The sequence below is a fragment of the Brachycentrus maculatus genome, unplaced genomic scaffold, assembly GCF_059751285.1.
Source record: "Brachycentrus maculatus isolate JH-2025_06_01 unplaced genomic scaffold, ASM5975128v1 h1tg000367l, whole genome shotgun sequence".
Classification (NCBI taxonomy): domain Eukaryota; kingdom Metazoa; phylum Arthropoda; class Insecta; order Trichoptera; family Brachycentridae; genus Brachycentrus; species Brachycentrus maculatus.
Window position 1 is genome coordinate 230,230 of NW_028281116.1, and position 25,880 is coordinate 256,109.

Consider the following 25,880-nt stretch of genomic DNA (forward strand, 5'->3'; position numbering starts at 1 on the left):
AATAATTACAAGTAGTATTCTTTGTCATTACTCAATTATTTTTTAATTATAAACATGAATTCAATATCGTTATCTATAAATAATACCATTGAGACTAATCATTCTACAAAAATGTTTGTCCATTATTGAAAATTAAACATTTGTATTAGACCAGTAGTTGAGATTTGTTTTACATGACTAGTTTTGAAATCTACAGATGTTTTCATCGACAGGTGATCACAAAAACTAATGAGCGAAAAATCAAATGATGCCCAATCACTAAATAATATAAGGTTTGTCCATACTCTCCGATAGCTAAATCTAGTATCGTATAATAATTAAGACAAAAATCAGTAATTATTTTCATTATCAAAAGTTGTAAAACTCTTCATGATTGTTTAGGACTACAAGACTTGCAATGCCGTAAATGAGACAGTAATGTGTAAGCGTGAGAAAGAGAAAAGTATGTTACCTGCGATGACTGGGTGGTGGAATGCATAGGGTACTGGGTGCGAGAGACTGCGACCTTGGGGGGGCAGCTTGCTGCTGGACCGCCTGCCTCTCTCTTGCGGCTCGCTCGCTCTGCAATCTGCACAAGCCATCCTCTCACGTTACTCAAATATCAGCACACTGGTTCAATATGGTATGACAAATGGTATTCTACAATTTTAAATTAACCACTTAACAGTTGAATTTTTGGGAGAAAATTCATTGGTGCAGGTTGTCGTCACTAACAGTCGAAACAACCCTGTCTTTAAAATGTTTAAATGTAGTATATATACGTGTATGTTAGTTTTATTATGAAGATAATAACTATTGCAACTATTTAATTTTTACTTTAAAGAACATACATAGTTCTAACCAGAAGTGGCCAATGACAGATATTGTCAGCAGTGTATTTTGCTCCAAAAGTGGCAGCATATAAAAAAGGTCTGCTTCAAAATTCACTGTATAATGTTCTCACTACAAACATGTCAAATTGGATCCAATTAGTTATTTTGGATTGCCTTAGAAAATTCTTCGAAAACTTACTGAGTGTTTCTTCATAATTGTATCAGTTTCATCAATAAAATCTATCAAACACACTTAATCTTCTGTTTCATAGTGTTGGCTTACAGCTAAATAAACAATTATTTTGTTATTTCAATTTCTACTGGTTTAAAAAAAACTTTTGAATTGCCCGAGATAGCCACCTTAACTTGTCACATTGATATGTGTAGGTGTTTGTACCGTCCATATTAGCTGCGCTTACAATGTACATTACTTTTATGAAATTCCATAACACACTGCTATTTACGTATCACAGATTAAGTTACACATCTTTGAATTGTCACCAAGGCACTTTTACCAATGAGATGTATTATCTTCACTCTTCTAACGCATGATTTGCCTTTATGAATGTAGTCTGTCTTACTCATGTTACCGTCCCAAGGAATGAGAAGATTGTCATTCCTTGGGACATACATCTTCACAGATATTGTGATAGTACAGAATTATGTTCAAACTAAAATATGCTCATTTGAGCTTGGGAGGAGATATAGAAGATACTTTTGCTATAGTTCTAGCAGGACCCTTTTTTAATACAAAAAGTACTGGATGTTAAAACGGTATCACAGATACTCATATTGGTAAATTTAATTGTGTGAGGACAAAAAGTGACACATACTGAGAAACCGGGTGAGGTTAAAACTCAATACGAAAATTCTAAAATGTATTGTAAATTGTAAAAAAAATATATATATACTTACATTGATTCCGAAGCCATCTTCCCATACACTTAGCGAGCAAAACAAGAAGATTGTTAAATTAGTACCATTGTTTTGATAATTGATATAATCAATCATCAATCTTCATACCACCTTAAGGATACATACAAACTTTGTTTCTTACATATCTATATATGATCGATCATCGCATCACATATTTATCCAGTTTTCTCAGTAATGAAAACCAATAATATGGAATAGCAAATAAATTTGAAAAAACCATTATTACTTTTAGTATCAAATGTACATATATCATGAACTCTTGTGAACAATTATCAGCAGTTTTATTTGGATTTCTCACTCGCCATTGAAATAAGTTAAAACTCTTACTTGTTTTTGGACTGCCGCATAAATTGTTGAATTTTTCTAGCTGCTTGATGTTGCCTTCTTTGTGAATAAGTCCTCCTATTGAAAAAAAGTAAACTCTCGTAAGATTCTGCACTCATCGTAATATTATACCCTAACTACAAAAATTAAATAATCAAACAAAAATAAAAAGAATTTAACATACTGACTTTAATTTTATGTTTGAATAAGTTTAATTTTTTACTGTAGGTAAATTATTTTTTACTTGTTATTTGGATTACATATGTATTGTATTTTGTAATCAATAAATGTAACACAATAATGTATATTTTGTCACTAGTTAAACATAAACTCTCCACATTAATCACTTCTTTCGGTTTGGAATAAAATTATGATTTAAATTTAAAAATAAGACTGTATTTTAATGTAAACACAAGAAGTTTCTATATATCGCTCACTCCTTTCAAGAACGTCATAAATCATAAATTGACAATTTTCAGTTGTGCATGTTTTTGGAATGCCCAGAAAATGTACTATATCCCAGCAAAAGCGGCATATTTTTAACTTAATATTTACCCGCTAACGGGCAGAAAGTGTTGTTTTTGCATTTCGAAGAAAAGGTTTTGTTTAATTATTTTTTTAAATATGCTAAATATTTTTCAAATGGAGAAAAAACCTTTAGGTTTTACGTTAAAAGATCTGTTGCATGGTAAAAAGTTCAATAAGTGGCTTGATATTTATTTGTAATACATTGTATTTTATTATTAAACATTAAAAACGTTATCCTGATAAATCAAGTTTTTTGATTTATGACGTTCATGAAAGGAGTGAGCAATATGCATCTTCTTTAACAACTGGTTTCTGTGTGTTCCAAAACAAGTCGTTACAATAAAATAAACTAAAGTGGTAAAAAACAGTTTTTCTTTTACAATTTCATCGTGTCACCACAAAGTGAATGCCGAGACAATAAATAAAAGACAATTGAAACTTTTTCTCAAAATTCTATTTTTTAATTGTTATAGTTTAAGGCCAGGGATGCAACTTGCTTGAGACTGGAAGGGCTTCCCTTGCCCTTGCCCTGCCCCAGGGACTGCACGGTGGTGGGGGGTTGGGGGGGCGGCGGAGCGGTGACAGCGGGCGTCACGGCGGCAGCCGCAGCCCCTTTCTGGGATGCGGCCTTCTTGAAGCGCTTGTGCGCGCAGTACGAGCGGTAGCCGTGCTGGATCACCATGGCCGCGTGCGTCATCTGCTTGAAGTACGCATACTGCAAAATAAAAATAATTTATCACAAAAATATTTTATTTATGTAAGTATTTATGAGGCAAATGTAGTTAGAAAAAGGAGCAGAGGAAGACCGAGAAAACTTGGCACAATCAGGTATGCCAAATATTTGGAAGCGGTCAGGTTAGGAGTTGAAATAATCGACGGGTATGTATGAGGAGATGCATGCACGTGGAAGAGGCGAAGAATGTTTGCAAAGTGGTGTGGCGTTCTATTCTCTCTGCCTACCCCTGCATTGAAGCGGCGTGATAGTTAGTTAGTTAGTTAGAAAAGTATTCAATATTCAAATGTGTTAGAGAATAAAGCAATGGTGATAATAATATTTTGATAAATTATCTGTGCTTTACGTCTTCAAGAGATTACATTCTAAAAAAAAAATTAAAAAACTGGTTGATTTTGGGATATTGGATAAGATACAAACATAAGTTTATATACTTTTGCATAGTGTTGGGTTGTGGTCCAGTGGTTAGTGTCGCGGACTCTTGAGTCAGAGTTTCTCGGTTCGAACCCAATACCCATTCTACCGGTTGCACCACAATATTTGATACCTATTTCTAATATTGAACCACTTAGGCTCACAGAAATATTAAGCAATTGAATTATTTTTGTAAATAATAAAAACACAAATACTTCTCCTTTTTAAAATTATTATTGCACCGGTAATTTCTGTATTACTTATGAATTAATAATTGTTCGTGTAGTCTCCGGTTTGTCGTTCCATGGTGGAATTATATGGAATTATTGGCAGCTATTTCTTGTATTGTGCTCAGTCTAGAAGCTTTACATATTGCTTTGTTGAAAGTCTAAATGTTATGAGAAATATTACAGTGTTTTTTAACCTGTGACATTTATTGTTACTTTAGCCCCTAGTGATGCTAAATATAAAGGTCACTGGCACACAAAGCGTCATGTATTACAATTGCAAATAACAATTATTTCCCGTCATGCAATAAATATCAAAGTGTTACGTCACCTGTTTGTATCTCCTGTAATAGTTCTGTATACAAATAGCTGCGGCCCTTTCTTTATCTTGTTCCTCCAGTTTTTGTCTTCCCTTGTAGGAGCGGTACGCTTTCTGGATTATTTTGGCAGCTTCATACAGCTCTCTTTGCTCTCGATCTATGGATAGAAAGAAAGAGTTAAATCTTCATCGTGAGATGTGTCCTAACTAAAGCAGTAACACCCACTGTCCTCGACTAGAAATATAAATGTAATTGTTTGTACATATTACTTCACATTGACAGAAGGGTTTTGTTAATCTTTCAATTCCTACAGCAGCTAATGTACAACTTCCAAAATTTGAGTAGTGTAGTTGTTAATCATGGAGAATAAAATAGTCAATTACATTTTTTTTTTTTGACATCTCATCAAAGATGAAGAAGAATATGGAAGTCTGGGCATTTACAGGGCTGACGACAGTCATATATAACAGTCAATTACAGACTGTTTGCCCTGTTTATACCCAGACTTCACATTTTAATCACAATAGACTTCTTCATCTTTGTTGGGATAACAATAAAAATATTGATATAAATAACTCCCAAATGTAGCAAATCCAGCATTAATGAACAAAAGTTTGGACAGACTCAAAATTTTACATCTATTGAATTCCTATTTTCCTCCATAAAGTTTCTGAAATATCCTGTTTAATTTTACCTAAGCACCTTTATCCAAATACTAACTGCATGTTATCACTGATCAATTATGCCAACCCCAAATGGGTATTTCAGTATTTTATCATGGCAACCGCCTTTCTATGTTTCACTCTATATGTCATTTCAACGCAACCACTTCTTACTGTAGCTTGGAAACTAATACTGTTTGATCTGTAAACTCGTTTGACATTCTGGATGCTCCAGGAATGGAGTTACCAAAATTCCCCGAATAGTATACGTAGTTTGACATAGCTACTTTAGACAAAGAAGCTACCTCTAAAAACTATGTAAATGTTGAAATATGGAAATAAAGAATAACTCTTTTAAATACCTAACTTCAGCTCTACCCTACAGTCACCTTGTAGTAGCTCATTTTCAATTACTATAAATACCAAATAAAATTTAAATGTGGCCTGTATTGCCATTCTATACACACAATGCAACAAATGAATATGGATATTAGTCTGTTATTTAACCATTAGTGATTTAAGTAGAACAATCAAACGCTTTTATTATTTTTAACCGGTTTAGCTTACAGAGTGAAATACAAAGTGATGACTACATCGGATACATTTAATTACAGATTATAGTAGAATACATTTCAAACATTCCTGTGCAAACACCCTATTACGGATTCAACAAATTTGTTAAACTGTACAGTGGAATTGAGTGTCTGCTGACAGCCATTAATTACTGGATAGTCCATTTATATTCAATCACACAGAACCAATTACACATGCCAAACAAAGAAAATTATTTTGGATTGTCACTGTGTAATTATTTTGTTTAAACGAGGATTCATCTTTGTAAATGGATATAAAATAATAATAAAGAAACAATTATTTAACTCACATGGAGTGATCTAATTTTATTTATGAATTTATTTGATTTATTTCTCATTATTTATTCATAAGAGGCAAAAAAAAATTATTACTTTTCATATAACACAGGCCATGCCTAAAGAGCCGTAATACGTATAATAAATGTGTATATGAAATGAATATGTATATCGAATGTATCTATGTATTATGAAAATAAATAAATAAATAAATAAAATAAATATGTCTTCAATTAACCATTTTCCCAGTTTGGCTATACCACATATAAACAACAAAAAATAGACCTTTGGGGATTCGGCCATACTTAGTATCCTGGCAAAAAATGTCTCAAACTGGTTTTCCCATAATATTTTATGAGCTAGTAGAATGTATTCTCGCAGAGTAGCTATATGTGTATGGACTGTAGTGGACATTTTCTTCAAATATCGGTTTTATTTAGTATGTTTTGAAATAAAATCTTCATAATACTCATCAGACAAAGGGTTAAGATCATAACGAATAACTTGATACTGGCTAGAATACTCTAGAAGTGTGAAAAGGCGCTGTGGCATAGTTGGGTAGATGCTTGATTGCGAAACTGGCCTCGTGGGTTTGATTCCCGCCAAGTGCAAAATAAATTCAAGAAAAATTTATTTACAATTGGTCTGCGTATTTGTGATGTATTATTCACATTTACCTTCCCTATCCTTACTATCTTACCTGCAGACAAGCCTCTAGTAGAGGCTTTGCGGATATACTTAAAAAAAATTAAATTAAAACTCAATAATAGGTACTGAAAACTAAAAAAATTTAAACAAGATTATTTATTGCATTTGATTATACCTTTATTGCATTGCAGATAAGTATAATCTGACATTTGGACACACATTTAAAAAAATGTAGTTTTACATTTCATTGAAAAATTTGAATGTCTGCGTTGGTTTTTTTTCAAATAGACAATATATTTTAAAGACATTTTAAAAATGCACATAACATAGCCTCACCAGACAGCGTGAGGTTGTTGAAATCTCTCTCGCACAGGTTGGCGGAGGCCTGCAGAAACTCGCAGAAGTCCTCTGTGGTGGGGGGCGGTGAGGGGGAGTCCGCCAGGGGGAGGGAGCGCGGAGAAGGGAGGCAGGATGAAGAGGCAGGGGACAGGCTGGAGCAGGGGGTCCCGACATCATAGTACCTGAAAAAAATGTATAAGTCATATAAAAAATTTCATTTACATATATTTAGGGGTTTTTTTTCATGTAACGTGTTGGCAAGGCGTTCCGGCACCCTTTTTTACGGATAATTATGTTTTTTAAATTTTTAAAATCAACTAGACAAAACAATGTTTGCGCTTACGTAATAACAATCTTTATACAATTTGTCAAAATGATAAAATATGGTATTTTAATGAATATTCAAATGATATTTTAACATATTTTTTTTAGTACAGTGAAATAAGTGAGTTCCGGGATTTTTGTTGTTTAAAAAAATGCCCTGTATATATATTTTTGGCAATAACTAATATTTCTTTTAAGTATTTAACAGGTCTCAAAGCTTGTAAGACTGTGGAATGTTGTTAATATTAATATATATAGACCTGCACTTTCATAAATAAAATAAAATAATAATTAGTGAGGTTTCCTCAAAAAGTAATATTCTTTTTTAATCGAAAACTTTAGCAATATTTTAAAAATTGTTGATGAAAACACTTTTTTTTTACCACTTGAGTTATATTTAGTTTATATTCAGACCCGAAGATGGAAGCATCTGTAGCTTCCGAAACTAGTTGTTAAAATAAATATAACTCATGTGGTAAAAAATGCACCTAAATATCTGGCTGAATATTTTATATACCTCTCAGATCATGGTCTATCACTTCGTTCTTACCAAGAAAGAACACATTCCATTCCTCGCCATAACACATCATTATTCAGTAATTCCTTCTCTGTACAAGCGGCCAGACTATGGAATGAATTACCTCCTCTTGTAAAGAATGCACCTTCTTTAATAACTTTTAAGAAACGTCTGAGACATTACTATTTATCTTTAGAATCCTAACTGTCCATCAATCCTCCTCCCTTGGTTTTTCCCTCTACCTCCTTCCTTAAACTCCCTTTTTCTTTGCCCTCATTATTATCTTTTGTAATTTATGTTTTTTATACATACACACTCTGTAATTCTGTACAGAGTTGAGGTACCAACCCTAAAATATGGAAGTGAATGTAGAGTTGGCAATAGAAGGATGAAAGTAGACTGAATGTCTGGTGCTAAAAGTGTCAAAAGAATACTAAAATTATAAACCTTATGTATCACTATTTTCAACACCATTTTTTTCTGTGATTTACCAATTTCATAATATGGAAGTTTGACTTTCATTGGTTACAGTTTGTTCTTTTAAATTTAAGATCAATATGGATGTAAAAAATAATACAACAAAACTGTATATTTACTTCTAAAATAATAAAAATAAGTAAATCTTCCACTGTCTATAATACATCGTAATAAAACTACAGCATTTAGAATAAACGCTACCACAATGGATCCCATACCTATAATTGTGATCTGAAAACTCGAAGTTAAATTCTGCTGGCTCAAAGTTGACTGGAGGAGGAAGGTCCAAGAGTGGCTCCATGAGGCAGTCACTCGGAGCTCCCGAGTCGGAAACTCCTGGACTGCCGTCCACAATCATGTCTTCGCTCTCATTCTGAAAATGTTGCAGATAATGATATTATCAAAAACAAAGATGTAATTTCCTTTTGTAGTACATTCAATGGCTTAAAACCCATTTTATGTCATGACATAATATCGTGGAAGCGTAAATGTATGTTTAAAATAAAATATTTGACTTCATTATGAACTATTTATCAGCAATGATACTGCAAAACAAGAAATATCGCTGACATTATTATAAGTATAAAGAAAACATTGATGTCTTGCACTGCAGGAAATTTTGAGATTCTTGAGATATTCACGTGTTCTGATATCACCAATTATACCTTACACAATAAATTACAAAATAACTTGTAATAAAATTATTTTCTTTTAATTATAACTTGATTTAAATGAAGTTCAGTTTCGAATGAAACAGCTTCATTTTCAACACTTAAAACTATCAAATTAACAACAAAAAATATATTTGGCGGTCAGCGGGGCTTGGGTAAGAATCCTTACTCACCATTTTCGTTTGTATTCTTAACAAATATACAAATGTTTATTTCACAAGCTATTTACAACTAAGTTTGCCAACTGGTTTTGAAAATAGACGTCAAATTAGAGTAGACCAGCAGGGGACTGAGCGACGGACAACAGGATCAGAAGTCTACAATGCTACCACGGGACCACTTTCAGCTTAGTCATCGATATTCAGCAAACAACAAAGGATTTCTTTTTAACTATATACATATTATAGCATACGAGTAGAAATCTTTAACACTCTTAAATTAACACTTTGTGTGCTGGTGCCCTTTGAATTTACCAGCCCTTGGAGTAGGCCATATTGTGTAATGGTAATAAAAAATATCACAGGTTAAAAAAAAACTTAAATATTTCCCATACACAATACACTTTCACTCAAACAATGTGCAAAGTTTTTTGCCTGAGTACAATTGAAGAAACAGCTACTAATAATTCCGAACAAATCCATCATAGCTTAAAAAAACGGAGATTAGATGACCACATTGATATGTGAACGGCCATCTGATGCTGGTGTCAAAAACACATACTGTAGAACGGGGCTACTTGTACTTTGATGTGTTACTTGAGCCCAGTACAAAAAGAAATTTTAGATCGTGGTATTGATCGAAGTCTCGTGACAATAAGTGTCACCTGTCAGGAAAATAATGAATCACGTTGATACGTCCATTATTGTAGACCAAATACAGATTGAAATCATTTTTTCGTACAGGGCTCAATAACACATCAAAGTTCAAGTAGCCGCCCCGTTCCACGGTACTTATACATGAGCGGACCACAAAGTGTTAATTTTCCTAAACAACATACCTTTATCCGATCCGGCATTGCCGCTATAATTTGCTCAGCAAGTGTAAACACTCTCACATCTTGCTCCCCTGAAAAATTATAAACAGATTTAAAGAAATTTGTTTAGCTGAAGAAAAAAACCACAACAACCACCGACAACTAAACTTGCATCTAAACACCAAACATCGATAGCAACACCAATCAAAGTTACACAATAAGATATAATTTACAAATTAGATAATCAAACTTGAGACAGATTAGGTGGTGAGTTTGGGAAAAATCTAATCAACAAGGGGAAGGAATACATAAAACCATTCAAAATATGAGGTTTTGTGAAGTGTGTGAATTATATTTAGGTTTATCGGTTGTTTGATATTAATAAAATGGATATAGGCACCAATGCGTTATCACGGAAAAATAAATAAAAAATTAACTCATATTTATAATGCTCATTGAAGTAGATATGTATGTACAGTTGTTGAAATGTTTCCTTTATTTAAAAACACTCTTGATAAAGTAATGAAAAGTCAAACGCTTTTCTTTACGCTCTTTAAAGCATATTGTCGGTGATTAACTAACTATCTGAAGAACAGGCAAATTCACAGGAATGCAACAAAAAATTTATGTATTTATTTCTTGTTTCTATCTGATTATTAGATATGTCAGTTATTGTAAATTAAACTAAATAAGTAAAGTGTGGTTTTTAATACATTTTATTTTATCGGTTTAGGAAAAATAAAAATGCTTTTATTACAATTTCCATTATGAAGTCAGTATCACAGATTAATCCTAGTACAAATTCTTCAAGCAACTAAACTTAGTTCACGAATATCATTACAAGTCCTATTTTTGTTATCAATTTAGAAAATTATGTGCCCTTTACTTATAAGCATGAATATAACATTCTTATCCATAGTCTATTAGGATTAGTTTTGTTCGAACGACTGAGTTTGTTTGTACTCTCCTTTAAATTAATAAAGTTTTGTCACAACATATTGACACAAAAGAGTAATAACCCTATCTTGGTTTAATTAAGGAATATAAATACATACATATTTTGGAGCTCCTATAAAATTGACTTTTCTCATATTGCAATATCACCGAAGATGTACACAGATTTGCAAAGATGTAAGTATGTGAAGGTGACTCATGATTTTATTATAATGATAATATTTACAAAAATGCTGAAATAATCATTCTAAGTACAAAATATTGTCATAAGCACCCATAAAATAACATACTACAATGAATATCATAGCGTCAAATCGTGTTTTAAACACTTTTTGATCAGTAACCTGAAAAAAATTGGACAAGGCTATTATTACACTGTTAAACATTGAGATTAAGCAAGCATTCAATTCACAGATAAATACACATTGCCCACATGTAACTTACCTTGTTTTATAAGTTTGAAGCGAAAGCATAAATCATTTATGAATAAAGTGCAATTCATAATCAAAGCCGCTACAAAGCCTCTACGGTTAAGCCATTGATTCCATGCTGAAATAATTGTTGCCTTTCTCTTGTAAGTAAAAACTAATCATATTTCATCGCCTCATAACATGAAGACTAATTACTTTAACAGGAGAAAAAAATAATAATTAGTTCACACTACTATTGAAATCCCTGAACTCGTGGCAGAGAATGGCTGCAAGTATTTTACCAATATTACCGTGGATATTTAGATACAGAGATAACATTTAAAAAACAAATCCAAAACAAAAATAAAATGGAATAAATTAACAGAACCAAAAAACGACTAAAGCAACATCGATCCATCACCTATTAGAAGCTAACACCGACCATAATATATAAAGGGACACAAAAAAACACTAGGAAGACTGAATATATGTTGGAAGAAATATGCATTGAATGAGAAGAGGGTAAAAATTAGTAAAAAAAAATAACAATTAGATTATCTTATTAAAAACAGTTAATAATTTTTAAAGTACGATAATAATTTTTATATACTACACATATAACATAATCCAGCTATCCAAATCACAAGCATTGCTGGATAAGAATAGTAGATCTATACATCATATAAAATATAAGACAAAATTTAATTTAACAAAATTTTCAGTAAAATTTATCAATGTATGTTTATGTTTATATGAATACTTATTCATTCATGTTTTGTATTCAGTTTTTATTTCATTTTTTTATGCCTTAAACAAACATTGTTTTCAAAGTTCACATTGGTCAACACAAAAAAATATGTGTATTGTTATTATAGAACACATATTTTTTTGGGTTTGTCATTGTGTTTAATATATATTTTTTTATAAAGTAGGGAAGAGAAATTTATATTTAGTTATAAGAGGCACCTGTCTTCATATTGACAACTTAAATACAGAGATTTTCAAAAAATCAGTCCATTATTCTTATTTAAAAAGATATATTGTTATTTTAAGGAAAAAAAAAGTTTTTGAACTTTCATACATGCAATTAAGAAAAATATGTGGCAGAGTTAAAAAAGATTTTTGATTAAATTTATACAATTCATAACCTGCCAAATTAAAAGAGGTTAAAATAAATGTTTAAATTCATCACCAGTGAAATAGTGATTTGAATTGAAATTATAAATATTATGATAAAGTTTTCACTCTAGACTGACATTAAATGCATTTGAAGGGATGGGATTAAGTTAGGGCAAAAGGAATAATCTTACAACATAAATTAAGAAATAAAACAGGAAAGGAAGTTCTCATTCAACACATATTTCTTTCTTCTATCAATTTGAAGAAGTTAGAGATGAGTAGTAGTTACACATTGAAGGAAAGATACAAACATTTAGATATCAATGCATAGGTGATGTTTTAACTTTTAGAACCATATCACTTAAGATTTATGTAAAATCATTTTAGCCTGATATTACAGCAGTTAAATGAAAACTGCATTGGCAAATACAAAGAGAGAAGTAATTTCTTACAAATCCGCTCATAATTTATTTCATCTTAAGAGAGATAATTCCAAAATACGTGCGAAACAGTCACAACATTCATGACACTCGGTACTTAGTACTTGTTATTTAGTACTTGTTGACACAACACAAATCAATACATACAATCGTCCTTCAGTATTCGCGAGAGTTACATTCCTAGCAAAGGTTAACCATAAATAGCGAGACTGCTCTCATTCAACAAGTTACCTCTCTAAAAATACAGAACATGTGGATTTTTAACATATTTGAACACAATAAAGCGTAACGAAAGAAATCGAACTTGTTCAAGTCTGCAAAATTGTTCTACCAATGGAACAATATTGTAAGATAATATCATCTGCAGATATGCAAAACTGCGTGAACTGAAGGACAACTGCGCCTCAAATTTAGTATAGCTACATCCGGCTTCGACTGGTTTGAAGATTTCGACATCATATCTTAGATTCATTTGTTGCTAATTATATGGTAATGTCGTTATAAGAGATGACATAATAGCTTTATTTCACTGTCCATGAATGTTGCGTTTGTTTCCCCACAGAGTCCCCATTGACTGACCTACTGCACCCGCCGCCTGTTTTTCGTTTTGATCTGTCTCGTCATCGGACATGGCCTCGACGTCGATCAACGGACTGTCGGACCTCGGGCCGCCGGCAACCTCGCCTATAGATTGCCACCAATCGTGAAAAACCCAACGCAACACATAATAATCCAAAAAAAAACAACAAAACTCTCAACTAAAATAAAGAAACATATAAATTAAAAGATCCTTCTGGAGCACCTACTTGGTAATTAACAATAAAAAATGGCCTTGAAGCTTTGTAATTTACTAAATTTTGCATATACAGCAATGTTTACATGTCAAAGAGTTGTTGGCAACTTTTTTAATAAAAACAAATATGTATAGATGCATAGATCGGTGTCATAGAAAATTCAATAAGTGACATATGTTGCGAGACTCATATTTAATTTTTCACAAAATGAGCCCTATTCCACCTACAAAAACACCAGATTTTTGTATGATACATAGAAACAATGTCACTATTTGGAGAGAAATTAGTCTTTTTTAAATTCTCATTTTGAAAATCATAGTTCAATTGGTGATTCGATCATTTGTGCATAGTATTTACAATGTTATATTCGAGACAAATTTGCAAATATCATGAACTTGTATTGAAAATTTTGAAACTAGATTACAAAATACAAAAAATATATACTTATTGAGTCGGTGAATTTCTTAAACATTACTTTGCAATAAAACTCTGCATTTTGATCTCCTACTCGTCTTAAAATACCTGGTATTTTGTGTTTATAAAAATGACATGCCAATAATGAAAATCATAAATAAAGAATACAAATCAAGAAATGGGCACAGTTAGATTTTCCAAATCCTGGTACCCATTTTAAAAAGTCTACGCAAAAAGAATGCAAAATATTTTAAAGCGTTAATACAATAATAATTAAGGAATTTAGCCAACAATGTTTGTATAAAGTCAACTGATGAGCGAACGACCACACGGTCCTTCAAAAGAATAATGCCTAATCTATGAAATAATTGATGAAAATTTTTAATGCAGTCAATTTTGATTTTTCACATGATGCAAAAATATATGCTCCAGCTATGTTACATATTTTGATGAAGAAATGTTTTCTTAGTAATATTGGATTACTATGGGCTAAGTGTCAAGTATTCTAACTTACATAGAGCGTAATCCATCCTTCGAGATATCATCAGTCTAGTCCCGCTGTCTATGGTGCTCGGATATGGAATATCACCACCATTAAACGATGAAAGTGGCAAAGACATACTCCTATCAAACCTGATGAAAACAAATCAATCAAATACACCCAATGAAAAAAAAGTTCATCTAGTGCACATGTATAATATGTTTATCCCAAACGATAAAGAATTAGCTGTATTTTTTATTCAAAGTTTTTCACATAAAAATGTTTATGTAACTTCATTATATAACAAAACAATAGAGATCTATTGATTTATCCATCATTTTATAAAGTTTGTAACATTAAAAGCAACAAAAAAGAGTCAAAATGGAAACCAACAATTATTTAGAGTGAGAAAGTTTAGTGCTGCCTTAAATCGAATTCTTAAAATATTCTCTAATGGATCGTAAAAAAAACTAACATTAATTTTTCATGTAAACTTGCTAAAACATATATTTTTTTAAAATAAAAACTATGTACAATTTATTACTAATTTTAGCTTTTCAATGTCACATGTGTCCCATTTGCAATCCGCTAGCACAGCATGGATATATCTATGTTCCTACAAAAGAGACAAAAGCTCATATGTAGGTAATAATAACAAGTCTCGTAAGGCAGCACTCCTTTTCAATATTCTAAAAGCGAACTGAAAAATTGACCAAGTCAAAATAAAAATGTAATGGAGTGACATAAACAAACACTTCACTTGTTTAGAATCATGGATTAATATATATATTATAGGTAAATAATAAAAAAAAGACATACTTTTAGCTTAATTCGTTTGACTCATGTATCTTGTACGAATTTATCATATTCTTAACGTAAAAAATAATAAATTCCTCATTCCGATTCATGGTTTAAATATTCCATCACTAATTATTTTTTAATTACACAATCAGTTTTATATGCTATATAGGAAAAGATTTTTTTTTTAAATACCTGGAAAGCTTTGGATTTTCCTTTCCCCCGTTTCTTCCATTCCTTGGTCTCAGCGATGTTAAACTATCTGTGGACTGAACTGATGTCATATTAATTCCACTATCCACAGATGACCTCTTCACCAGTTTCTGGGAAAGGGACGAGTCATTTCTATAGCTCTTGCTGGAACTCGGACTGCCAGCTGTGTCCATGGGAATGCTGATATCCTTTTCGCTGGCAGACTTTCCATTTTCGTTTTTATCAGACGAAGGTGTATTCCCTTGGAGGCCTTTGAATTTTTGGGTTTCACTCCTGAAATTCACAATTAATATTTTTATTTAAAAGTGGCATTTAAAAAGTTGTATGTATTTATAAAATATAAAGTAATTTAAATTACACAGAAAATCAAAAATGTTATTCGATTTAATAAAACGATAACTTAATTAGCTCATCATAATTTTTTTATAAACTTTTAAATATGATAAAATTTTGCTAGTGTTTTCTTATTATTATTGCAGGTGATAAAATAGAGTAGATACATTTGAACCAAAAAGTATATTTTAGCCTAATGTGATCAATGTACAAATAGTTATTAGAAATGTCTTTTTATATCATATAGTTTTAGATGTTTAACTTTATTAAGAAAGTGTATCATAAAGTATGCATTTATATCAACTTCTATGTTTCTTTGTATAACATACATTTTTATGGCATGACAAGAAAATAAATTAGTTCAGCATGCGTTGAGCTATAGTTGCTCACAGTTGCAGAACTACTCTGCATATGTAGATTAAGCCGTGCTGTATACGCAATACAGTCGAACCTGGATACAAGAAAGTCTAAGGGATTGGGACTATAAGGTCTCTTTTATATCCATGTTTTCTTTTACAGAGGGTTAAAATAAAGAGATCTTAAGTCAGATCTCTTTTAACCTGTTAACTGGGGAGTTTAGTTTTTAATTACGCAACATACAACAGGCGTGAACTCTTCCACTAGGATGTGTCAGTACGTCATGCCTGGAGGATGTAATTTCAAATATTTTTTTATGCTTAAAATAAATAAATAAAATTTAAATATATATTATTTCGTTTTTTTTATAATATATAAATCACAAAGGAAAATACAAAATTAAAAACAAATAGAAAAGACATGTCAAGATATTTAAGGATGATTAATTACCTATGTTGTTCGAAAATATAGGTCCCGCCCATTCCAGGGCGTAACATATATTTCAAGAACATATTCATATGTAACATTCGTACCTGATACTGTTTACGTTTGACATATTTATACGTTCTGCTCAGTTAACAAGTTAAAGAAGTTTCACTTATGTCCAGATTTTTTATATCTGGGTTTGGTTGTAACACAACAAAATTTCCACAAAGATATACACTAAATATACATACATCAACCCATGCTAACATGGTACTGTATACAACTGGCTTTGTAGTTTTTTACCTAGTAACTGCTCCTGGTCTTAGGAAAACTCCATCGTGAATCCTACTAGAAGATGCGACAGATGAAAGAGAAGATATGGAAGTGGCCGGCGAGACTCCCGTGGAGAAGTTAGAAGCTCCACTGTCAGCTCTCATGTTGGTGTGCCCGGGGTAGGTCGGTGCGCTGCCGCACTCGGTTATCTCCCGCTTGGTCTCCAGCCTCCTGATCTCCTGGACCAGGTCTGTGTGGTTCTGGATGGAGGCACAGTCCAGAGCTGTCTGAGCCGCCCGGTTCCTGACGTTCAGTGCTGTGTGATTCCAGCGGTAAAGGACGAGGGCAGTCTCACTGTGGCCTCTAGTGCATGCCCACATCTGGAAGTGATTGGATTGATTTATCTTATTATTACCACTCTTATCCTTAAATTCAAGGTATCCAAAGCCTTGTTGTAGATGAACCCCTTAATTAAATAATCTGAGGATCTGGTAAAGAAAGTGTAAGGAATGTGGGTACGTTGGTGACACGTTAGGGACAACAATTTAGCTGCAATCGGGTGTACACCCGCATGATCTGGTAAGAACATTCTACATTTGTCTCTCCTAGAAGCCGGTCACTCACTTAGAGCTACCTAGTAATACTTATTTATAATAAACCTAAGTCAAAGTACTAGCGAGTTACTACTGATCATCTTCCAGCACCATGGTACATAACACAAGAGTCTCAGGTCACACTCTTCAGTCTCACAAAGAGAAATAAAAATTGTATTTGAGAAGAAATATTTTGTTTCCCACCAACTGTTTTTTAGTCATGTACTGTCCTCTTTGATACGATTAGCATTGATAGTGTTTGATTGGTGACTTTATTACACACCTACTACAATTCACAATACATTTTCGTACATCTATTTTACAAATACTATGATTGTAGTATTCCATTGTAGCCCTACCATACAATCATAATATGGCATATGTAAATACGATTTACGAAAACTACAGTTTTTAGCATAGTATTTCTAATCGGTATTCAAACTGAGATTCTAAAAACAAAAACATATGAATCCTGCATACTGTGCATACTGCCAGTGAACACATATGACCTTATCTTATTCTTCTTCTTTTAACCCTTATCCACACCCCAATGGTGCATAGGGTACTGCATCATATAAACGCAGTGTTTTCTTGATTGTTAACACATGAAGGAAAGGTAACCAGCCCTCCGCTTCAGTTACCAGTCCAGGGTAATATTGAATAAATATAAGAGTGAAAAACACTTACATCTAATTGACCACCCCCCCTGGGAATTAAACCCAAGACCTCCAGAATGGTAGCCGAGCGTGCTGACCATTACACTATGGAGGCGGACAATATACATATCTAGGAGTTCCCAAAATCTAGTGTCGTTGTCAATCAGGGGTAAAGTAACTAACTAAATCTAACTAACTAACCATCACGCCGCTTCACCGCAGGGGTAGGCAGAGAGAATAGATCACCATACTACTCTGTCCTTGCAAACATTCTTCACCTCTTCCATATTCATGCATCTCCTCATACACACCCGCTGATTATTTTGACTCCTAACCTAACCGCTTTCAAGTATATGGCACACCTGATCGTGCCAAGTTTTTCTCGGTCTTCTTTTTCTAATTACATTCGCCTCATTAATTTGTTTTACCGTTCTTTCCTCGCTCATTCGTTCCACATATCAAAACCATCTCCACACACCTTTCTTAATTTTATCGATAATGCTTATCTCAGCTTTGCATTCCTTCCGTATTTCACTATTCGAACATCCATCATACATCGTTTTGTCGCACATTCTTCTGATAGATCGCATTTCGACTGCATTCAGTCTACTTTCATCCTTCTTTTGCTAACTCCATGTTTTACTTCCATACATAAGGGTTAGAACCAGGACCCCGTTGTGTACTGCCAGTTTAGCTTTCGCTGATAGGTTTTTATTTGCTTTAATTGACTTCAGTGCACCATTTGAACATCTCAGCTGTCCAAACTTAAAACACAGTAAGGGACATTATTTTTGGAAAACGTTTTTTTGCATTTTTGGACTAAGTAGATTCTACTTAGTCCAAAAAAAAAAAAAAACGTTTTTCAAAAAAAATGTTCCTCACTGTGTTTTCAAATTGGACAGCCGATCTATCATACATAGTTTTGTCGTTCGGTGAATGTCGCACGTATGTAAAACGGCCGTATTACCAGTGGCGTGAATCCGTCGTCGTCCTGGCTCAGGGCGTCGACCTCCGTCTCGAGGAACATGGACGAGTTCTCGGCGCGCCAGTGCAGCATGGCGCACACCAGCCGCGAGTAGCCGAGCGACGCGGCCAGGTGCAGCAACGTCATGCCGCGGTGCACGGCCTCGGAGCGGCCGGCGCCCGCCGACAGCTCGTCGCTCCTCCACTGGCGGGCGATCATGGCGCGGCAGAACGTCACGAGGCGGTCTTCGAAGTTCGGCTGCGTGAACAGCGCGCTGTCTTCCACCTGAAATAAGTTTCAAATCATGAACCCAAAACGAGCTAAGGTATTCTCTTATGATAGAGAAAGTCCAAAAGAAGTTTTTGAGGTATACTAGTTTCGAAAGTTGGAGATGCTTCGATTCATGGCAGTGGTTCTTAACCAACGCTCCGCGGACTTGAATTATGAAAACCAAAATTTTATAAAATAATGGCTGGATGGCAGAACCCTTGCAAAGTGAAGTTGTGTGCGCTCACCTCACAAATATTATCATACGATGTGTAAAAGTGCCCTATAGTCAATACAAAAAAAATAACTCACAGCATCATGTCCATCAGGTTCTTGTTTGATCTGCAGCTTGGAGTCCATGTCTTGTAGCCTGTGCAGCAGTGTGAACCTCAGGAGTCCTTCGGGGGGTGGTCTCACCCCACATGTTCCCCTCTCCCCTTTCTCGCCCGGTGGACACTTGTACTCGAATATCACGCTGTTGGAAATCACAAGACCGTCACAGGCCACTTGCAAAGTGGCCAAACCGGCTTCGTGAGCTGAAATGAATATATTTCATTTATAAGTAACATAAAATTGTTAATTAGAACATGTACACATCTCTGAATATATAGCTCACTGCTTTCAACAACTTCATTTATCAAAAAACTAAATTTTTCAGGAGATCGTTTTTAAGTTTTTTTTTTAGATGGGAATTGCATTTATTATTTACCTTGCATATTATGTACAAGGTTTACAGATCATTTAGTGGATTTTTGTTTCTTCTAGCTAATTAAATATGTTTTTATTTGAATCTGTGTTGGGAACAGGAGGGATCATCTAGTGTGGGTCAAATAGGAATCGTTTTAGAATCGTTTTTAAGGTTTAAAAATATGATGAAATGTATTAAAAATAAATATCAAGCCACTTATTGAACTTTTTACTGAGCAACAGATCTTTTTTAGGTTAAACCTGACTGTTTTTTATCCATTTTAAAAATGTTTAGTATATTTAAAAAAAAATAAACAACACCTTTTCTTCAAAATGAAAAATAACACATTCTGCCCTGTAGCGGGTAAATATTAAGTTTAAATGTGCCGCTTTTCCTGAGATATAGTACGAAACTGAAAATTGACGATTTTTTATTTATGGCGTTTTTGAAAGGAGTGAGCGATATGTTTATAACGCCTCGTTTTATTACGCAGCCAATATAACGAAGTCATATATAATAGTTATTAGGTTCTTATTCGTACTCACATCGATAATATAATGAATCTGATGACAAGAGTACCTATAACGTACGTTTTTTGTAACTACATTAATAATATTATTTTACAAGCAACGTATATTTTTTTTTAACGTCAATAATCAGAAGGCCAGGACACCATTTGCGAAACTAAATCAATAGCTAATAATGAAATCAACCTGGTAAAATAAAACATCTTTCTCTACTAGAGCTTAATGGGATTTTTTTTTCTAAATTGAAAATCAAGCTTTTACGATTTTGGTCACATGAAAATATTATTAGATTCACATATATGAGCATTTAAAAAATATTTTCCCTTCTGAACGAAATTGATAATGACTTGTGATTCTTTTGAAACCATTAGACTTTTTTTTATTTATTCGGGAATTGTACAGCTTTACATTTAGTAAAAGTGTATAATAAAAAATAGTTACATTAACAAAAATAAAGCCAATTACACAATTCCACATTTATCTTATGATAACGATAAAAAACAACAAGAGATAAAAAATAAAATAAAAATGGAGTGGGAGTGTGTGTATGTGAGGAAGGGAGTAAAAGGGTAAGGGTATGGTATAAAAAAATTGCAGGAAAGAGAAGGAAAAGACTAACCGGGACAATAGCATCTCAGCACTCCACTCTGCACGAGAGTAGTTGGCACAGGAAAAGTATCAAACAAGACGGTGTACGATGACGAGGCGGAGTTCCAAGGTCCGGTGACGAGGACTTTCACTCCTCCCTCGGGATAGGCCCAGTCAGGTGAGAAGTCGCTGATGCAGGCCGCGTTAGATGAACTGGTCCCGGGCGATGTCCGGTCTTCGGGCTGAGGGCTTCTCGAATCGTTTTTATGAGATAGATTATCGTAGTTTACTATGGAAGACTTATCCTCGATCTAGAAAAGAAGCATTATATTTATGTATAAAGAGTTTACAATTTATGAAACTACCGAATGTGTATATCCAATTAATGATGGTGTATTTAGGGCTTAATGACTTTTTTAGACTGTTTTACGATGATTGAACATATTCTCTGGAGATTTTTAAAAACCGGACCTTGAATGGAATTTCAGACTAGAAATCAGATAAATTATTGGAAAAACTTACTTGTAATAAGCTATGATTGGAGACAGTATTAGGATCCAGTGCCTCCAGCTCGGGAAAGTCTCCCAGCATGTCAAAAGCATCAAGATTAACAAACACGTCATCATCAACTACATGTGTCGGCGACACCACTACATCACAGTTTTCTATAAAGTCCATCGGGTTGATTTCGGAGACTATCACATCGTTCGGAGACAACTCTCCGCCGGGGACCTGCCCAGTGTCACTACATTTAATCACTACATTACTAGAATCTATTATGGAATCACCGGCTGCCAGCCGATCTAAGTCTGATGAACACAGTGGCATATTGGCGGAAAGCGTCTTCTGAATATCCTCGTGGGAAAGATCTAATGTTTCGTTGAAAAATGCACCGTTCACTATGGATGAACCGTCGCTCTGGCTGATGAGAGATCCTCCGGATTCGGTTCCAAATAGCACGAGGGTATCACTGTACATACTGTTGGTTTTCTTATCCATAGATTCTTCCGCACTATCGGTGTACTTGGATGGCGTCGACGGAGCACTATTGACAGAATTCACCCGGTTCTGATTCATTTTATCGGAATTTCTGTCTCTTCTGCCGTTCGTCAACGTTTCAAAAAGAACGGTGGACACATTGTCGTTGACGTCTTCAGATCTAGATACCCTGTTAATCATTTTCATGTTGGTGACTGTCCTGGTGTTACTACTGATGCTGTATCCGCAGTCAGAGATGTGTCTACAAGAGGACGGAGAGTTCGTTTCCATAACTTCTTGCTTCAAGACCAGAGTACCCGTCTTGTACTGCGTAGTTTCTTTAGATCGAGAAAGATTATTCCGCGCGTTATCGCTGGTATTGCATACAAACGAAGTCACAGAAAGAGGAGAAACTAAAGACTGATGCACAACCGAATTTGTACTGGTATTTCCCGAAGAACTGTTGAGGATAAGGAGACCACCTCCACCTTGGATTTGCGACAAGCTCAAGACCAGCGGAGGAGACGTGGTTGTCGGATTAGACTGGTTGTTTCCATTCGAGCTGTGAGTGACGATGGAGGAGTGAGAGTGATGGAGAGAGAGTCTCGAATCTCTCGAGTAGACTCTGGGCGGATGGTTGTTGGTGGTAAGGAGGATGCTCTGCGAAGAAGTAGATACGGGCTGGAATGGGGGATGCGAAGGGGGTCGCGCGCTCAGTCGCGCTCTTACGGGATGTGAACAAGGTTTGCCAGCCTCGGGGCAGCCACATTCCACTTGCTTCACCAAGGCAGCCTGACGAGCCATTCGTTGTTTGTCCATCAACTGACCCACGATGGATTCCACTGTCTCCGCCGTCTAAAATTACCCAAAAATTATTTATTTATTACCAACTGTATTTCAAAAGGTACTCGGTATAAACGACCAGTAAAGAAATAGGTAAGCAGAGAATTTTTCTATATTGGTCTAATGAGTTAATTTTACGTAAATTTCATCAAGATTTTGAAAATAAAAATTGAAATGTCGGAAAAAAATTCAATTCATTGAGTGTTTTTCTTGATCATTATTCGTTTATTTATGATGAACCACTTAAACCTCACATTTTGCTACTAAGAGAAACAAATACACGCAAACGAGGTTGTATGACATTCACTTACCGATATTTCCAATTCATTCTGAACATCTGGTTCATCCTCGCTGAAGACTGAAAAAAAAACAAATAACGCGTAAAACATTTGGCAAAGTTGTCCCAATGACAACCGAAATCGATTGGTTCAATTTTATTTTCATAGACAAAATTTACAGGATGATTGTTTAAATTGTTCACTATAAATTATTAAAAACAACACGTTTGGTACCCTGTATTGTCACATCATGGGGTATTACCGCACGATTTGCGTGTGGTAATAGCCCTATTTCATGCTATAAACTCGAAAGTGGGGATGTGTTGCCTTATCGAAAAATAATAATAAAAAAAACATTATGTAATCACGCAATGTTGCCAAGTGGGAAGCATTGTACTCTAGTATGGGTCTGTATGAAAATGATGGTCAAAATCTTTGGCATGATAATAAAATAACTCCTGCCTTAGGTAAACGACATAATATTAAGAGGAAAATCAATTATAATGAGCGTATATAATAAAAATATTTGATATCTCTATCTATGATGAAATAATAAGTAATCTCAATAATATCACGTATCACAGTTACGTGAATTCTAGAAACAATCCTTCCCCGTCCTTTATTTCCAATATTGTGTAATTGGATTGTTACGATCTGTTTACGCTCAGTATTTCCACATTTATTGATTTAGAACGCTAAGCAATAAGCCGAAAATAAATCTGTCATTTGTTCGTAAATCTTTTCAGCTTTGTAAATTGTAGCTCCTTAAAGTTGCAGTCAGTTCAGAAAATATCTAATAATTCATAAAACAAACCCTGAAGAGGGCAACAGGTTGTTGCCGAAATGTGAGTGGATCAAAAAACAAAGTATTTTATTTCTCCGAAACATATTACAATGATCCACAAAGTTAATGCTTTCAATATTCGAAATGCAAATAATATCAGCCAAGTCAGGATAATGTAACAGTAAAGTATTACGTAATATAAACTTAATTTTTAGGAAAAAAATACCATTAAATTTCGACACATTACCAGTTTAAAAAGGTCATGTATTGTTAAAAAAAACCGATTTAAATTGGCAGATTTATATTACTGTTATATTCTTGTAGTTATATGGATGAAAGAAAAAATGTTAAACGCCAAAAATAATTTGGTATTTTCATTTCAAAAGTATAATTTTGTTTTCTTCAGACAAGATTTTCTATTTTTTTATTACTTTGAATCATGAGTACTAAGTTGAATACACATTTAAAAATTCTTACTTTTTTACAAAATAGCACAATAAATACAATTTAACGTCCAATTCGATGTGAAAACCCTGTATACGTTCATATTGTTTCAATAAATAAATGAAATAAAAATAATTAAAAAGTGAAGTCTATTAATAAATACAAATAAAACAACGCCTACGTACGTCAAATAAAAATACCATCATTCCTTATCAAAATAAAGTTTAATTCCTTTTAAGCTGTTTGCCAACGCAAATAAATTCATTCCATTTCTTACGCAAACTATTCGATTTGAAAAGTTCTGATAAGCAACCCTTACGTATCTGATTGTACCAGGTGTTGGCAAAGCATCCAAAGCCTACACCAGCTACTGTTTCAATATACGAGTATACGCGGACGTACAGAATACGGAATTCTCGTCTAATCTTTGGATACCATATGCCCCAGATAGGTACTCCATTTATCACTATTTCTCCAATATGAAAGCCTGCCGATTTTTTCCTACGAGCAAAACTCCGGCGAACTTAAAATCCAGTTTTTCAAACGAGGCTCATTCTTATTTGATTATTTATTTTACATCATGCTCATACCAAGTTTACAATTTTAAATACATGTCCTGACAGGTTTTTCCGTGTAGAGGACGCATTGTTGATTTATTTATTGTATTTTGAAACAAATTCATAATATTCCCGATGAGTACTCATTTTAAGATTGAGGTTAACAAGGCGTAAGTAAACACAAATAAGGAATTAAAAAAAACATAAAAAATTAAACAAAACTAACACGGGGCAAAATGTAAAATATAAAACAATAAACGGGTATAGTATATACGTAAAATCATATAAAAAAACATTAGCTAAGAAGCATGTTTAAAATAAACCACTAAGAGAATATAACATCATTTTTTATATTTTCTCATTTGTTTATTTTAAATATGCTTCTTACCTTTTTTCTCATATATTTCATTATAATATGCTTCTTATGCCTATTTATTATACCTGTTTATTGTTTTTATATATTGCCATGTATTAAAAACAATAAACAGGTATAGTATATAGGTAAAATCGTATAAAAAAAACATTAGGTAAGAAGCATGTTTAAAATAAACGAATAAGAGAAAATAACTTAGTTTTTTATATTTTCCCATTTGTTTATTTTAAATATGCCTCTTAATTCATGTTTTTCTCATATATTTCATTGAAATATGCTTCTTATGCCTATTTATTATACCTGTTTATTGTTTTTATATTTTGCCATGTATTAGTTTTGGTTATTTTTTTAAAATCTTTTTTGTAACTTTATTATTTGTGTTCCAGTATTGTTAACCTTAATCCCATGTCCCAAAATGAGAAATAGAAATTACTCATCGGGATTAATATATTTATGTATATAATATGACTTATGTATATAATTTGTTTTGAAAATAAATAAATAAACTAATCAGTAATACAAATAACATCCCATAAAATATTTTTTATGTTCAC

General features: G+C 33.5%; 1 protein-coding gene across 1 annotated transcript in view; it reads right to left on the reverse strand.

Moving 5' to 3' along the window:
- Camta (Calmodulin-binding transcription activator) overlaps window positions 1-25,880 on the reverse strand; it is a 328,860-nt gene that overhangs the window by 89,525 nt on the left and 213,455 nt on the right. The window contains exons 7-22 of the mRNA XM_088269893.1: window positions 23,202-23,248; window positions 21,592-22,902; window positions 21,101-21,380; window positions 19,579-19,802; window positions 19,003-19,284; window positions 16,817-17,166; window positions 15,380-15,670; window positions 14,420-14,538; window positions 13,277-13,381; window positions 9,799-9,866; window positions 8,349-8,503; window positions 6,810-6,994; window positions 4,306-4,451; window positions 3,098-3,315; window positions 2,076-2,150; window positions 452-568 (exon numbers count right to left, since the gene is read on the reverse strand). Of these exons, the coding sequence (XP_088126019.1) occupies window positions 452-568; window positions 2,076-2,150; window positions 3,098-3,315; window positions 4,306-4,451; window positions 6,810-6,994; window positions 8,349-8,503; window positions 9,799-9,866; window positions 13,277-13,381; window positions 14,420-14,538; window positions 15,380-15,670; window positions 16,817-17,166; window positions 19,003-19,284; window positions 19,579-19,802; window positions 21,101-21,380; window positions 21,592-22,902; window positions 23,202-23,248 (3,973 nt within the window). The remainder of the gene's footprint in view (window positions 1-451; window positions 569-2,075; window positions 2,151-3,097; window positions 3,316-4,305; window positions 4,452-6,809; window positions 6,995-8,348; window positions 8,504-9,798; window positions 9,867-13,276; window positions 13,382-14,419; window positions 14,539-15,379; window positions 15,671-16,816; window positions 17,167-19,002; window positions 19,285-19,578; window positions 19,803-21,100; window positions 21,381-21,591; window positions 22,903-23,201; window positions 23,249-25,880) is intronic.